Source organism: Suricata suricatta, chromosome 3 (genome assembly GCF_006229205.1).
Source record: "Suricata suricatta isolate VVHF042 chromosome 3, meerkat_22Aug2017_6uvM2_HiC, whole genome shotgun sequence".
Taxonomy (NCBI): domain Eukaryota; kingdom Metazoa; phylum Chordata; class Mammalia; order Carnivora; family Herpestidae; genus Suricata; species Suricata suricatta.
The window spans coordinates 79,235,709-79,253,605 of record NC_043702.1 but is presented as its reverse complement, the minus strand read 5'-3'; the positions used below and the strand labels follow the sequence as shown (position 1 = coordinate 79,253,605).

At 32.8% G+C, this 17,897-nt stretch overlaps 1 protein-coding gene across 4 annotated transcripts in view; it reads right to left on the bottom strand.

Annotated features, from left to right (window-relative positions):
* The window catches only part of ORC4 (origin recognition complex subunit 4), an 85,599-nt gene that overhangs the window by 19,862 nt on the left and 47,840 nt on the right, over positions 1-17,897 (bottom strand). For all 4 annotated transcript variants that reach the window (XM_029934626.1, XM_029934624.1, XM_029934627.1 and 1 more), the window contains 2 exons: positions 3,118-3,193; positions 2,583-2,668 (listed from right to left, as the gene is read on the bottom strand). In XM_029934626.1, coding sequence (XP_029790486.1) covers positions 2,583-2,668; positions 3,118-3,193 — 162 coding nt within the window. The remainder of the gene's footprint in view (positions 1-2,582; positions 2,669-3,117; positions 3,194-17,897) is intronic.

Below are 17,897 nucleotides of genomic sequence, written 5' to 3'. Positions count from 1 at the left end.
AAATTTAAAAAAAAAAAAGGCCATGAATTTAAATCAGATCCAAAAGGAAATTGGAGAAGAAATTTGCCTCAAATATTACATACTATAATTGTTTTTCCTATTCAAGAACACACCATAGAATGTGTATATATCATATCAAATTTGGCTGTTTACTTGGAATATAGCCAAAACATTTTTAGATAAAACTTAAATATTCTACATAGAAATTTACAGAGTAGCAGATGCATTATCCAGATGTTCTAGCTTATGAATAAAGGCTCTTTAAAATATTTTTCATTTGTTACTGATTTTTACTTTATTCAGATTTTTTGATTTAAAAAAATAGCCAACTTTAAATTTGCAAAGACAGGGAGCCTGGGTGGCTCAGTCGGTTGAGTGTCCGACTTTGGCTCAGGTCATGATCTCATGGTTCGTGGGTTTGAACCCTGCCATTGGGCTCAGAGCCTTAAGCCTGCTTCAGATTCTGTGTTTCTTTCTCTCTCTGCCCCTCCCCTGTTTACACTCTCTCTGTCTCTCAAAAATAAAGAAATGTAAAAAAAAAAAAATTTGAATTTGCAAAGACATATCAGAGAAAAGAAATCCACTTGTTTCTCAATTTTGTGAGAACTGATACAAAATAGCCTAATAGGTTTTTAAGAACTTCCACATTTTTACAAAAATTGTATGTTGTCAAATCAACAGTACTTCCAAAGCAGGTACGGCAAGAGATATTTACCATAATATAAATAAAGGCTCCAGCATAATCTGTGGGCAAATCAGTGGTCAAAGTTATTCAAAGGTTGCTAGTCTTTTTTCTAAAGTTTATTTATTTTTAAGAGAGAGAGAGAGAGAGAGAATGAATCCCAAGCAGACTCTGCACTGTCAGTGCTGAGCCTGATTTGGTACTTACCACCACAAATCAGGAGATTGTGACCTGAGCCAAAATCAAGAGTTGGATGCCCAACCAAATGAGCCACCAGGATGCCACCCTGCTTCTTTTTTAAAGACAGTTAAACCTGACATTAAGTTTATCATTATATAAACACATATGCACATAAAAGAAAATTCTTCTATGAATACAAATACATGTACTGTATATGGATCTCCATATACACTTATAGGAATATAGAAATTTGCTGTAAGCATATCAAAACAGAAAGGCTCTGAGTTCAGGTAAGTGACTTAAGTTCTTAATGTCCACCCTTGGTCATTTGTCCTGACCTTAGGTAAGCTAAATATGCTCTGTGAGCCTCAGGTCACTGATCTATATAATGTAGAAGTTAAACTAATACTCTCTTTATGTGATTCGATAACAACAATAATGACCAGGATGATAAACAACAGTGTCTTTTATTATTTCCTGTAAATCCAATATGAATGGGTCCATTTACAAAAAGTCGTAAACATCAGTCTACATCAATTGCAAACCAAAAGCCAAACTGATCCTACCTAATAGTAAATCTTCTTGATCAGGTATGCCACTGTATTCAAGATTACATTCTGAACAGGAAGTAGAAACATTAGACTTATAGAAGGGGCATTATGAACCTGCAGACAGTGTGGAAGGATAACACATGATTGCCTCAACTTTATATAAGTAATTATTAAAGAGGCTTACAACTATGGCTATGTCATTGTAGAAAAGAATATATACTTTATAGAGTAATAGGACTGTATGATCACCAGTGAGCAGAAAATGAACTTGGGATGTATACAACCCACTTTAATTGAGTAAGCAGTAGGAGAAGTAGTCATTTCATTACGAAAGTTAAGGTAGCTGTAAATTAATGTTTCCCTTGAACTCCATAAATCAAGTGTTTGGGTAAAAAGTTTACTACTAAAAGTTCCAGAACATTTCTGATCTGGTTTATTTAAGTTACCGATGTTCACTATCCTGAGATTCCAAGCTGTTACAATAATGAGGTATAAATAAGTTTCTGAAGACACATTTTAATAGTAAGAGATAACAGACATTTCTATAGTACATCATAAATCCAGCATTTTAAAAATATAAATTATGTTTAATGCTTCTTTTTGTCATCAGAATATATATGTGAAGAAGATAATGCACACTTAACACAGATGGGAAATCTGAACTTCAGAGATACTCAGCCATGATCACCAACTAGTCAATAGTTTTAAGACAAGACTCAAATCCACCTTTTATAGATTCAAATTCACCATATTTTCCATTACCCCTACCTACCCAAGTCTCAGAAGACTAAAAATAGACTGCTAAGGTATAGTACTTAAAAAAATATATTATTCTATTTTCAAGAATAGAGAATCAAGATATTTATCTTAACGTCAAAAAACAAACTCAGATAATATCTACAGAAACATGGATTTCTTGACTATTTTATAATATAATATCTATAGAAACATGGATTTCTTGACTACTTTATAGTATGATCTACTTTAAAAAAATCTAATATAAATATATGAATAAATGCACCCTAGAACATTATACTTTTTTATGACAAGAATCTTTCAGATTTTAATTTAGAATCTCTGACCCTGCCCTAGCCTTCCAAAAATATAAAAATATCTATGCCATGTAAACACTAAAGCCTATTTCATAAAAGAATATAAATGATACTTACAAAAACTTTATCTCCAACTACATTTTCCAGATTTAACTGCCTTGTGATTTCCTTTAGGGCAATTTTGTCATTGATCTGCAGCAGTCCTGAAATAAAATCAATTTAAAAATATTTAATTAAAATGAAATATTTATTTGATACAGCAGATTATTTTCCAGTCAAGTAAGTTTTCTAATGCTTTTTAAATTTAACTAGAAAGAAAAGTCAAAAGCCTGTTAGTTTACATTACTTCTTTTTTGAAACACAGCAATGAAGACATTTGGTAGACTCAAAACACTATCTACCTTGGGGTTCTTTTATTTTAAGAAAAGAAAGACAAAAACAAGAGTCCTTATGTGTCTCCTTTATATAGTATTATTTTTTTTTGTTTCTAAAAATATTGCATATGATATTTTAAAGTGAAAGTTGTTAAATATGGACCAAGTTTTTAAAATATATTATCCACCTTTAAAAATTATAAGTAAATTAGGTTTTATATTATAAAAAGTTCACATGGCTTATATGATTTACAATGGCAAAATAATGACATACTTACCATTTAGGTGAACTTGTAATACATTTTCACTCACTTCTTCTATTTCCATTAGTTCTTTCAAAGCATGGTTTATTAACTAAGTGATATTTAAAAAAGTTTATGAAACATTTAATTGATAAAAATCATAAGCTTGTATTTTTAAACTATGAATACTTAGAAAAGAAGATAATAAAAAGATTATCATTTTAAACTAATAAACAAATTTGTACATTATTCAGATATAAGAAAGGTTTAAGTAGAACAACTCATGTCTGACTTGAAATGCCAGAGTCAGGACTGATGTGAACACTCTCAATCATCTTCCCAAACTAATAAATGTTTACAAACCACCCTCAAGTTTACAATGACATATTTCTCTATAAGTCATATAAAACTATAGCCACTTAAGAACTTCATGTCTGACTCAGTTTATTAGTCATCTCTAACATTTACTCTACTTAAATATCATTGAAATCACTAAAAAGCTATTGAAAAACATCTATCAAATGACTACAAAAATCTACCCCAATCAATATATCAGTTTCTATGAAATACTGTTAACTACTCTGTAAGTTATCATGAAACTATAAATTGGAAAAGTAAAAAATATCAAGAGCATAATCTGAAAAAGAGATGGCCCCTCTGTTAGTTGCTGGGTATGGTAGTCATCCCTTATCCACAACTTCAATTTCCCAGAGTGTGGAAGCAGATGAATCCTCCTTTTGACGTTATGGTCAGAAGGTCAACAGTAGTCTAATGTTGCATAATAATGCCTTCATCATTCAGCTAACTTCATGTCATCATGTAGGCATTTTATCATCTTAAATCATCACAAGGGTGAATATAGGACAAAATGATACTTTGAGAAACAGAGACCACACTCAAATAACTCTTATTATATTTGTTGTAATTGTTCTATTTTATTATCAGTTATTTTTAATCTCTTACGTACCTAATTTATACATTAAATATTACCAAAGGTACATATGCATAGAAAATAATAGTAAATAGAGGGTACTATATGGTACTATCTTTGTGGTTTCAGTCATTCACTAGAGTCTTGGAATGTATGCTCCATGGGTGAGGGGAGACTACTATATACACAGTAAGACTTTATTACAGAAATGTAGAGCTTGCAATAAAAAAATTACTACTAATATAATTACTACTAAAAATACACTCACAAAGTATTATACCACCTTAAACTGTTTTAATTATATAGTTTCAGATTTGTGTAACTACAGATTCCTATGGCACATACTTTCTATTCTCTACTTTTTTGATGTGACAACATTTCACAATTACACTGCAATATCATATGTTTCTTCACATTAATATTGCATTCATTTTTTAAAATTTAAAAATGAATATGACTCAGAAAAGCAAAAAAGCTTTTAAAAGGAAGAGAAATGATGAACGACTACTCTTTTCAATATTAAAATAGAAAGGACTATTATAAAATAAATGGTTGCCCAAAACAGGCTGTGTATACAAAATTAAATTAGTAAAGTTGGGATCAAAATTTAGTGAGGACAAAGGGACTGCTAAAACTGACCAACCAACCCACTAACCACTGGAACAACTGGTAAATCATTTTGAAAAACAAAATACTATTTGTATTTGCAATATTTTACTTCTTTTTGTCACTACAACATCTTTGTGGAATAGGAAGAGGCAAATATCATTTTAAATTATTAGGTTTCATAATAGGGTATCAAACATACTAACCATTCTGGTATAGCTGTATTGTTTTAAAAACAAATGGAATCCTATGTCAGATCATAATTAATCTAAGTCCTCTTAAATAGGGATAATCTTAAAATATTAATGACACACTATGAAATAAAGTCTAGTAAGAAGTGATATTCTTTATAGAGAACCATCAGAAAATGAGATGGTACTTCTTTGCCTTTAGATTAAGTATGAATCTATCCTAAGAGTTTGTTCCCAATGATACAGACTTGGTATCTCTAACGATCATCCTAAATACCCCAGAAATCAACCTGAAAAGTGACAGAAAAAACCTCCACAAATGAAGGTAGAGAAGAGGCCGCATCAAAGGAGGTAGGAAGTACGAAAACTCAGCTTGGGAGAAAAATGGATTATAGCATTATGGTAGGGAGGAAGTTACCATCTGAAGATCAAGAGAGAGACTAACACATAGGGGAGGATACAAGAAATGTATTCCTACAGCAATTGGCTTGGAAAGTGAGAGGGCCTGAATTTCTTGAGTTCTTGAAACCAGTGGGTCTTAAAGCCTGGAGTTTTGAAGGTTGGCATGCTTGGCTCTGGGAGAGCTGGGACTGGGACACTGGGACTGTTCTGGGAAAGAAGGCAGGGCAAACAGCCTGTGGACACAGAGCATGCAAAAACCAATCTAGACAGCACCTTGGGCACACTGTAGGGAGGCTAGGTGCTCCTCTCAGAGAATGTTCCAGGGAGAGGGCATTCAGAGAGAGAGACAGAGAGAGAGAGAGAGAGAGAGACAGAGAGAGAGAGAGAGAGAGAGACAGAGAGAGACCTCCAGGTAAAAAGGAAATGGCAGGTACCATTTACCTTACCTGCCTGTCAGCATAAATACAGAGCTACCGGCAAAAAACAGTCTTGTGCCCACACTCATTACCTAATTTGCTTACACCAAGCCCTACCCACTCCCTCACAATCTGCGGGAAACAACCTTCCTAGTCACTCTTGCCTCAGTCCCAGCATGGTGGGCTCCCTCCCCTAAAAGACTGGCCCAAACCCCTGCCAATACAATGGCTCCTATCTGGTGACTTCTGCAAAGCTGCAGTTTAGGTGGTGGTAGTAGCAGGTATCATTTCACAAAACAGACCAGATCACATTTAGTTAAAATTCACTATATTCAGGCCAGGGACCAAACACTGCCCACAACAGGCATCTCTAGATGACTGCCCTAAAGCATAAAGCTGTCAGGATGGCACAACAGCACAGTGCACTTCACACTGCTGGAAGTGCCAGGCCCTGGGGAAGAGGGGACACTATACTGCAGGGCACCACAGGAACTCCTCTTCATAAAGTCATCGCCCTCAAAAATAGGAGAGGTAGCTGACTTCCATCACACACAGAAATAGACACTGAGACTTATACAAAATGGGAAGACAGAGAAGAATTACTCACGGATGAAATAATAGGACAAGGCCGTGGCAAGAGATCTAAGTGAAACAGATAAAAGGTAATTTAAAGCAATGACCCCAAGTATACTTACTGAGCAAATCAATGAACCCATTAACACAGAGATAAGAAATAACACAGCGGAGATAAAGGACTCAAGAAATGAAATGAGAAAAATGCTTGATGGAGTAAACTACAGGCTGGAAGAAGAGGAACAAATTAATGACCTAAAAGACAGAGTAATGGAAAATAATCAAGCTGAATAAAAGAAAGAAAAAAGAATTATAGAAAACGAGAATGGATTTAGAGAACTTCAGTGCTTTCATCAAATGTAATAATATTTATATTACAGGAGTCCCAGGAGAACAGAGAAAAGGGAGTAATGAATTTATCTGGAGAAATAATTGCTGAAAACTTCCTTAATTTGGAGAAGAAAACAGATATCTAGATCTAGGAGGCACAAAGAATCCCTAACCAAAAAACAAAAGTAGATCCACACCAAGACATACATAATTAAAATAGGAAAATATAGTGATAAAAAAATATTAAAAGTCACAAGACAAAACTAGACAGTTATATACAAAGGAAACACCATAAGGCTATCAGAAAAATTTTCACCAGAAACTGTCCAATCCAGAAAGGAGTGCCATGTTATATACAAAGTGCTAAATGGGAAAAATTTGCAGCCAAGGATACTCTTTCCTATAAGGCTCTAAGTCAGAATAGAAGAAGAGAAAGAGTTTGCCAGACAAAAATTAAAGGAGTTCATGACCACTAAACCAGCACTTCATAAAATATTACAGGGGTCTCTTTTAGTGTAAATAAAGGTGAGACCAAAATGACAGAATGAAGGTAGGAGACACAAGAACAGTAATAATGAATATTCCTGTAAAAAATATCGGTATAGGAATTCACAAACTAAAAGGATGTGAAATATGACACCATGTACCTAAAACACGGGGAGAAGAAGAGTAAAGAATGGGTACAAACTTAAACAATCATCACCTTGTAATAGGCTGTCCTATGCAGAAGATGTTATATACAAACCTAATGGTAACCACAATCAAAAGCCACTAATAAATATGCAAAGAATAAATATAAGAAACCCAAATGTATCATTAAAGAAAATCAGCAAACCATGAAAGAGAGAAAAGAAAATCTTTGAAAACAACCACAGAATAAGTAATAAAATTGCAATAAATTGCATATCTGTCATTAATAACTTTGAATGTAAATGGACTAAAACACTCCAATCAATAGACATAGGGTAACAGAATGGACAAAGAACAAAAAACAAGACCCATCTATTTGCTGTGTACAAGAGATAGATTTTAGACCTAAACACACCTGCAGATTGAAAGTGAGGCGATAAGAGAAATGTTTATCATGTAAATGGATGTCAAAAGAAAGCCAGAGTAGCAATACTTATATTGGCTTCAAATCAAAGACTCTTAAGAAGAAACCAAGAAGGACACTATATAATAATGAAGGGAGCAATCCAATAAAATATAACAACTGTAAATATTTATACACCAACATGAAAGCGCTCCAATACATAAAACATTTAATAACCAACATAAAGGAACAAATCAATATTAATACAGTAGTAGGAGACTTAACACCCCACCGACATCAATGTACAGATCATCAAAACAGAAAACCAACAAGGAAGCACTGGCTTGGAATGACACATTGGACCAGAAAGATGTAGCAGATATATTCTGGACATTCCATCTAGAAATAGCAGAATATACATTCTTCTCAAGTGCACATGGAACATTCTCCAGAATAGATCTATCTCCACAAAACAAGCCTCAGCAAATTAAAGTCACACCATGTATCTTCTATGACCACAACATTATGAAACTACAAGTCAACCACAAGGAAAAAAAATCTCGAAAAACCACAAATACATGGAGGTTAAATAACACGCTACTGAACAATGAATGGGTTAACCAGGAAACCAAAGAAAATAAAAAAGTACATGAAAACAAACCAAGGAAAATACAATGGTTCAAAACCTGTGGGCACAGTTTTAAGGGGAAAGTTTATGGCACTACTGGCCTACAGGCTGACCTCAAGAAGCAAGACAAATCTCAAGTAAACAACTTAACCTTATATCTAAAAGAGCTAAAAAGAACAAAAAACCCTAAAACCAGTAGAAGGAAGGAAATAATAAAGATTAGAGCAGGAATAAATGATATAGAAACCAAACCAACAAACAAATAAACAAATAGAACAGATCGATGAAACCAAGAGCTGGTTCTTTAAGGGGAAAAAAAAAATATATATATATTTATATATATATAATTGATCAGCCTCTAGCAGCCAGACTTACCAGTTAAAAAAAAAAAAAAGGCCCAAATAAATAAAATCACAAATGAGAGAGGAGAAATAACAAACACCACAGAAATACAAACATTCATAGAATAATATTATGAAAAACTACATGCCAACATTGAACAACCTAGAAGAAATGGGTAAATTCCTAGAAACATGAAGCCTACCAACACTGACACAGGAAGAATAGAAAATTTGAACAGACTAATCACCAGTGAGAAAATTAAATCGATAATAAAAATATATCCCAAGAAACAAAAGTGCAGAGCCACCTGATTTTTCAAATTCTACCAAACATTTATAGGATAGTTAATACCTATGCTTCTCAAAATATTCCAAAAAGTAAAAAAGGAAGGAAAACTTCAAATTCATTCTGTGACGGCAGCATTATCCTGATACCAAAACCAGATAAAGACATCACAAAAACAACTACAGGCCAAGATCTCTGATCAATAGAGATGCAAAAATTCTCAATTTAATACCAGCAAACTGAATCCATTAATACATTTAAAAAATTATTCACCACAATCAAGTGGGATATAATGCTGGGTTGCAAGGGCAGTTCAATATTTGAAACCAATCAACATGAATCATCACATTAGTAAGATAAAGAAGAACCATATGATGCAGTAGATGCAGAGAAAGCATTTGACAAAGTACAACATCTACTCATAATAAAAACCCTCGACAAAGGTTTAGAGGAAATACATCTGAACATATTAAATATAGGCCATATATGAAAAACCAACAGCTAACACCATCCTCAATAGAGGAGAAACTGAGAGCCTTTCCTTTAAGGTCAGGAACAAGATGTCTACCCTCACGACTTGTATTCAACATACTACTGAAGTCCTAGCCATAACAATTAGAAAACATAAAGAAATAAAAAGCACCTAAGTCAGTAAGGAAGCAGTAAGACTTTTCACTATTTGCAGATGACGTGCTTTACATAGAAAACCCAAAAGACTCCAACAAAAAGCTGCTAAAATAAATGAAGTCAGTAAAGTGGCAAGAATCAAAATCAATATACAGATCTCTGTTGCATTTCTATACATCAATGATGAAGCAGTAGAAACAGAAATTAAGAAAACAATACCATTTACAATTGCACCAGAAAGAATAAGATATCTAGGATAAATATAACCAAAGAGGTGACAAATCTGGCCCCTGAGAACTACAAAACACTGATGAAAGAAAAAGAGGACATAAAGAAATGGGAAGACATTCTATGCTCATGGACTAGAAGAACAAATATTGTTAAAATGTCTAAACTACCCAAAGCAATATGCATTTAATGCAATTCCTGTCAAAATACTAATCATTTTTCACAGAGCTAGAACAAATAATCCTAAAATTCCTATGCAACCACAAAAGACCCCAAAGAGCCAAAGCAATCTTGAAAAATAAAAGCAAAGCTGAAGGCATCACAATTTCAGACTTCAAGTTATATTACAAACAAGGCTGCAGTAATGTATGGTATGGCACAAAAATAGACACAGAGATCAACAGAATAGAAAATCCAGAAATAAACCCACAATTAGATGGTCCATTAATCTTCGACAAAGTGGGAAAGAATATCCAATGGGAAAAAGATAGTATCTTCAAAAAATCGTGCTGGGAAAACTGGACAGCAATATGCAGAAGAATGAAACTGGACGACTTTCTTACACCATATGCAAAAACAGACTAGAAATCTATTAAAGACGTAAATGTGAGATTTGAAACCATAAAAATTCTACAAGAAAGCACAGAGAGTAATTTCTCTGACACTGGCCTTTAGCAACTTATTTCTAGATAGGTTCCCAGAGACAAAGAAAAAAAAAATAAAGCAAAGATAAACTATTGGGACAACATCAAAATATAAAGTTTCTGGATGATGAAGAAAACCAACAAAAACTACAAGGCAACCTACTGAATGGGAGAAAATACCTGCAAATGACATATCTGATAAAGCGTTAGTATCCAAAATATATAAAGAGCTGATATAACTCAACACCCAAAAAACAAATAACCCAATTTAAAAACGGGCAAAAGAAAGGTACAGATACTTTTCCAAAGAAAACATACAGATGCCCAAGAGACCCAGTGAAAGATGCTCAACATCACTCAGCATCAAAGAAATGCAAATCAAAACCACAAGGAGATATTACTTCACAACTACCAGATGGTTAAAATAAAAAACACAAAAAACAACAGGTGGTGACAAGGATGTGAAGAAAAAGGAACTCTTATACACTGTTGATGGGAATGCAAATTGGTACAGCCACTGTGAAAGACAGTATGGAGGTTCCTCAAAAAGTTAAGAGACCTCCCCTACAATCCAAAAAATCTACTACTGGGTATTTACCTAAAGAATACAAAAACACTAATTCAAAGGGATACACACACCCCATGCTTATAGTAGCATTATTTATAATAACTAAATTATGGAAGTAGCCCACAGTGTCCACTGATAGATGAATGGATAAAGAAGATATGGTTTATATATACAATGGAATATTATTCAGCCACTAAAAAAAGAACCAAATCTTTCCCATCACAACCACATGGATGGAGGGAGAGTATATTGCTAAGTGAAATAAGTCAGTCAGAGAAAGACAATACCATATGATTTCACTCATGTGGAATCAAGAGAACAAAATAAGCAAAGGGAAAGAGAGAGAAAGAGAGAGGCATACAATGAAAAAGACTCGAGTTTTGAGATCCAACTGATAGACGGGAGGTGGTTGGGGGAATGGGTCAAATAGTTGTTGAGATAAAGGAGTGCATTTGTAATGAGGAGGTGGTTAAAAAAAACTTAAAGAGTTAAAACAAGTTTGTAATAATCTTTCTATTAAATTTAAACAATTTATTATCATTTGTCTAGATCAGCTCACAACTTTTTCATGATGTGTTTGTGTGATCTGAAATGATAATTTAAATGTATTAGCATATATACTTCAAATAATTTTAGTTCAAATCCAGATACTGCTAAAACTTATGGTATGTTTACCTATTGTATAATTTTTTTAACTGGTAATTGGTAAATTTTCATGTATACAATGTCATCTTTCCAAATATTTTAAGCTACATTACATATTAAAAATACTTAGTTGATATTATGATATTGCTCCAACCAGCATAACAAATATGGCTACCCCATTTCCACAGTCTTTGTAGCTAACAATTAACTTTCCAAACATACTGACATAGTTCATTTAGACTTGACAGCAATCAGGAATTTTTATGCTTACCTACTATTACTATTCCCACATATCTGTTTCTTGGACTACAGTAATTTCTGTATAAAGGGGTATTTTCCAGGGTATAATCTGTCATTTGGAACCACATTATTTTTTCAATAAAATGTTTGAGACACAATAAGCCACACTATCTGTTTTCTTTATCAATTAAGTGCATATTTTAAAGTTTTGTACTTCAAGTAGTTTGGCCAAAGACAGTATTAAAAATATACTGTACTCTTATTTCTTAAATTAAAATTTACTTTTAAAAAATGGTGCTAATAAGAATTCTTGTCTAAAATTTCTATTTTATGTCTGAGGATACGCCACACACAACAAATTATAAAAGTTAAACAATCCTCTACCTTGCCTCTTTTTGCTCTCAATATTCGAGTGCAGACGGAGTAAGTCAAATAATATGAAAATGGAATACCAAGTATGGGATTCTTCCATATTCCAGTGAAGTCAGACTTGATAAATGAATTTAAAGCACCAGAACAGGCCTCTCTGGTTTAAGAAGTAACAACAATGGGACAAACGGTCAACATACCAAGAACAATCTATCTGTTTTATTAACTGATAAATACTGTGTCTTAAGGGCTGTCTTCTTCTTTAAGCCTGAATAAACAAAAAACTTACATAGGAGTTTATATAAAAATTATGTTATATAAAGAAAGGGAATAAGCTGATGGAAAAGATTAGTTACTACTCAAAATGTGTATTTTAGAAAATAAATTATTTTGAGCTGTTTAAGCCAGACTTAGATAAACACAAAACAACAGACTAAGAAGGTACATGACAAGGAGGCAGACAAGAAAGAAGGATTGTTAGAAACTAATATGCAGTATCACATTAGAAGAAGCGAAGTGTGGAATTGCTGGTGAAGAAAATCACAATGGTGATATAGCAGAATGCTGAGGGAGGAAAAAAAAAGAAGAAAGAAAAATGAAGAAATGACATAGAGAAATAAGACCAAAGGCTTAAGAATTCGATACTTTAATACTAAGAAAAAACAAGAAGAAACAAATGAGAAGAGATACCCAAAAATAAAATTATTCTTTAGTGAAAACAGACCTAAATTCATATTAAGAGGCTTTGAATAATATTAATTTTACGTGTAATGCTTAAACATAGCCTGTGAATAACAAATGAAAGACAAGAGAATGAAATAAAAAGGTATAAAAGGAAATAGGGAAGAAATAAAACTTTTTATTATTTGCAGATGACATGATGGTAGAAAATCCCAAAGAACTGACAAATTTTGGAACCAATAATCAATTACAGCAAGATTACAGGATACAAGATAATACAAAAAGTCATTTGCTTTTGTATGTATCAGCAATGAGTACTTGGAATCCGACATTAAAAATGTCATAGTATTCACATTAGCACCAAAAATACTTACTTAGTATAAATCTAATTAAATATGTATGAGATCTATATGAGAAAACCCACAAAACTTCAAAGACCTAAATAAATGAAAAGATATTTCATGTTTATCAATGTGAAGATTCAATATAGTTAAGAAACCAATTTTTCCATTGTGATCTATAGATTGAACACAGAATCCCACAATTGAATACAAAAATTCCAAGTACTTGGAAATAAATAAATAAATTCTAAAGGCAAAGTACCGAGAATTGCTAAAATAATGCTGAAGCAGCACACAAAGTAGGAAGACTGACAGTGCCTGACTTTAAGCCTTACTATAAAGCTACAGTAATCAAGATAGGCAGAAACAGACCGACACAAATATAATCAAGTGACCTTTGAAAAAGAAGCAAAGGTAATTCAGTGAAGAAAAAATAGCCTTCTCAGCAAATGCTGATACGATTTAAACATTCATATACAAGGAAAAGAAAAAAAATTTAGATATAGACCTTATACTTTTCAAAGAAATTAACTCAAAACAAGTCACTAACCCAAATGTAAAACATAACGAATTATAAAAGTTCTAGAAGGACATATAGGAGAAAACCTAGAAGATCTTGGATTTGGTGATGAAGTTTTAAATATAACACCAAAATCACAATCCATAAAAGAAATAACTGGTAAGTTGAACATTTGTTTTTTAAATGGAAAAACTGCTTGCCAAGGAAGCTAATAATAGAATTAAAAGAGAAACCACAGATCTGGAGAGAGTGTCTGCAAAACATGTATATGGTTTATCCAAAATATACAAAGATCTCTTAAAACATATCAATAAGAAATGAATACACCCAATTCAAAAATTGTCAGAAAATACCTTACCAAAGATACACAGATGAAAAATAAGCATAAAAAAGATACTTAATATAATACATAATTAGAAGATTGCAAATAAAAACAGCACTGAGATACCACTACATATTAGAATGGCTAACATTAAAAACAGCGGTAATACCAAATGCTAATGAGGATGCATAATAAGAGAAAACTCTTATAAATTGCTGGTTAAAAAAGCAAAATGGTACTGTTACTTTGGAAAACAGCTTAGTACAATCTTACAAAACTAAACATAGTCTTATCATATGATCCAGCAATGGTGCTCCTAAGTATTTACCCAATTAAGTTGAAGATTATGTCCACATAAAAAAGCTGCATACAAGAGTTTATAATACCTTTATTCAGAACTACTCAGAACTGGAACCAACCAAGTTCCTTTAATAGGTAAATGGATAAACAGTAGGACATCCATACAATGGAATATTATTAAACTTATAAAAGAAATGGCCTGTCAAGCCATAAAATGACATGGAGGAACCTTAAATTCATACTGGTAAGTGGAAGAAGCCCATCTTCTTAATTTTATGATTCCAACTATATGACATTCTGAAAAAGGCAAAACAATGGCACTAATAAGAAAATCAGTGGTTGCCAGGGGACGGGGCGGGGGGGTGGGTAGGAAGATGAAAAGGTAAAGTATAAGAGATTTTTATGGTGGTAAAATTATTTTGTATGACACTGTAATGTTGGATACATGATCACACATTTGTTAAAACCCCTAGAATTGTACATCAGAAAGAGTGAACCTTCATGAAAACTATGAGCCTTTAGTTAATGACAACTTATTAATATTGGTTCATAAATTTCAACAACATGCTAAGTGAAGATGTTAGTAACAGGGGAAGCTGTATGTGTATGTATGGGGGAGCGGGGGTGGTTACAAGGGAACTCTCTTTTATGGTTAATTTTTCTGGTAAAATATAGGTTTATTTTAGCCAATTTACTAATGAAATGGAGTATAGTTTTAATTTGTATTTAAACATCTTTACAAGTGTTTACTAACCCTACTTCCTCTTTTTTTTTTTTTTTTTTTTTAAATTAGCTGAACCTTCTCCATGCTTTTAGGGACAACTTCCAAGATGAAGTTCAGAATAAATTCAGTTGTTTGCTTGATGCTGAAGTTATATTTTTAGGCTAGACCCTTTAATATACACATCACTGAGATACAATTTCTCTGTTATAGTGCTACTTTGTTTCAAGATGCATAGTTTATGATGGAGTTAGGTCTAATGTACTGATTTCTTACATCTCATTTTCTCAGAGTATCACTATGGAGCTCTTGAAGAATTAAAGTATTATTTAAAAATATTCTTTAAACGTTTGTATGATGATATGTTTTCCAAAGATAATAGAACTATGAAAACTGAAAAAAAATTAACTTTTACTGAAAAAAAAAATCTAAATTCATATTAAGGGAGTTTATACAGTATCAGTTTTTATGACCTATGATTATAGTCTGACATTTTCACAATGCTAATTAAAGAAATTCTACAAGTATGAAGATGGAAAAATTACACACAAATTCAAAACAAGTTAGCTGTGGTGTACATCAGAGATATTCACCAAAAACTTCTGACTATCCCCTGTAGTCTCATCTAGGAGAAAGGAACTTCTTTGTCTCTTGAAATTAGGTATGACCATGTGACACTCTATAGCCAGTCAACCGTGAGGAGATGTGCTTGGTATTACCCCTGGGTAGGAAATGTAGTCAGAGTGTGTGTCTATGTTTCATTATTCTCCCTTTTCCTACATTAGCACTTGCTGCTTCACCTTGCACTTTTATGTTTTGGAGGCGTTGCTTTCCTTAAACATCATGAACCTACTTCTGCTAGCTTCAAACTTTTCTTCTGCAGCTTCCTCATTTCTCTCAGCCTTCAGAGAACTGAACAGAATTAAGGCCTTGCTCTGGATTAGGCTTTGGCTTACTATGTTGGCCACTAAAACTTTCTCCATATCAGCAATAAGGCTGTTTCACTTTCTTTACTGGTGAGTTTACTGGAGTAGCACTTTTATATCCTTCAAGAACTTTTCCTTTGCATTCACCACTTGACTGGTGTAAGAGGCCTAGCTTTCAGCTTATCTTGGCTTTGACATGCCTTCCTCACTAAATTCTCATTCCTACCCTTTTGATTTAAAGTGAAAGATGTGTGACTCTCCCTTTCACTTTAGCACCTAGAGGCCACTGTAGTGTTGTTAATTGGCCTAACGTCAATATTGCTGTACCTAAGGGAATAGGAAGGCCCAAGGAGAGGGACAGAGATGGGGGAGTGGCCGGTGGGTAGAGCAGTCAGAACACATTGAGCCATTAAGTTTGCCATCTTATAGGCACATGGTTCCTGGGGCCTCAAACAATTATAATAGTAACTAACATCAAAGATCACTGTTCACAGATCACCATAACACATATAATAATGAAAATATTTGAAATATTTTGAGAATTACCAAGAAGTGACATAGAGACACAAAATGAGCAAATGCTGTTGGAAAAACAGTACCTACATACTTGCTCAACAAAGGGTTGGCAAAAATCTTCAATTTGTAAAATACACAGTATATGCAAAGTGTAACAAAGCAAAGCAAAATGAAGTATGTCTGTACAAACCAATAAAAATATTATAGTTTTTTCCTCTTCCCTTTTGTCCTGGACTATAGACAAATGTTACTTTTTGCCGATGCATAATAATCTATTATATGGATGGATGTACCAGCATTCATTAATCAATATTCTGTTGATGGGCATTTATGTTGTCTCTCATCTTTCACTATCAACAAATGGTGTTGCAATGAGTAACTGTATATACATTATTTCACAAGTACAAATTTTTAGAAATGCTGTTGCTGAGTCAAAGGGCATATGAATTTGTAATGTGGTTAGATACTGTATCTAATTCTAGTTATGTAAATTTATACTACCAGTAGGAATATGTGTCTATTTTCCTATAAGTCACAATTTTAGTGTTCTCAATTTTACAGGTATTGTCAATCTTCTAGACATTAGTGCTAATACTTTAAATTTGTTATTTATAAGTAAAATTGAAGATGCTTATAAGTTTAAGACAGATTTGTATTTAATTTTCTGTGACCTTTCTGTGCATATCTTTTGTTCAGTGTTTCTATTGTTAATATTACTATTAATAATTGAAAATATCCTAATGGCCCAGAGGTATACCAATCACATGGTTCTCTTGTTAAAACTACTCCAACAGCACTGAAGTCAAACAAAGAAAAATCATAATAAAGAATCAAGAATAAAAAAAATAAGAAATCAAGAATAAAAAAATTGTGGTTATATAAAATGAGCATAAGGACTGAATCAAATACAGTATAGTCAAAAAATTATTGTAAATATAATAATATAATAAATGTAAAAAATTATTTAAAGATTTAAAGAGAAAAGATATTACCGAGATCTATATTCCCAATTTATAAACTTCAAATAATGGAAGTTGATGAGAACAGTAAAATCCTAAAGTCCTTATTTAAAGTCCTCACCTTACATAATGTACAGTCAATATTTATTGCTTATAACAATAAGCATGAGAAAATTACTTGAGTTAGGATTATACAATTAACAATAAAATAATAGGGGGAAAAAGAATGCATGATGTGACTGTTACCCAATTTATAAACAGAATCAATGCCTACTTTACAGGGTTAGAGTAAAAATAATAACAGATAGAAAGCACAAGTTAAGGTTCAGAACATATATAAAAAGCATAAGAAACATGCTCAATCAATGCTAATTTGCTTTTTTTACTGGCAATCACTAATTCTTCAAGGACAAAGATCGTGATGGGAAAAACATCAACTAAAAATTTGTTACTGAGGAGAAAAGTAACGTAA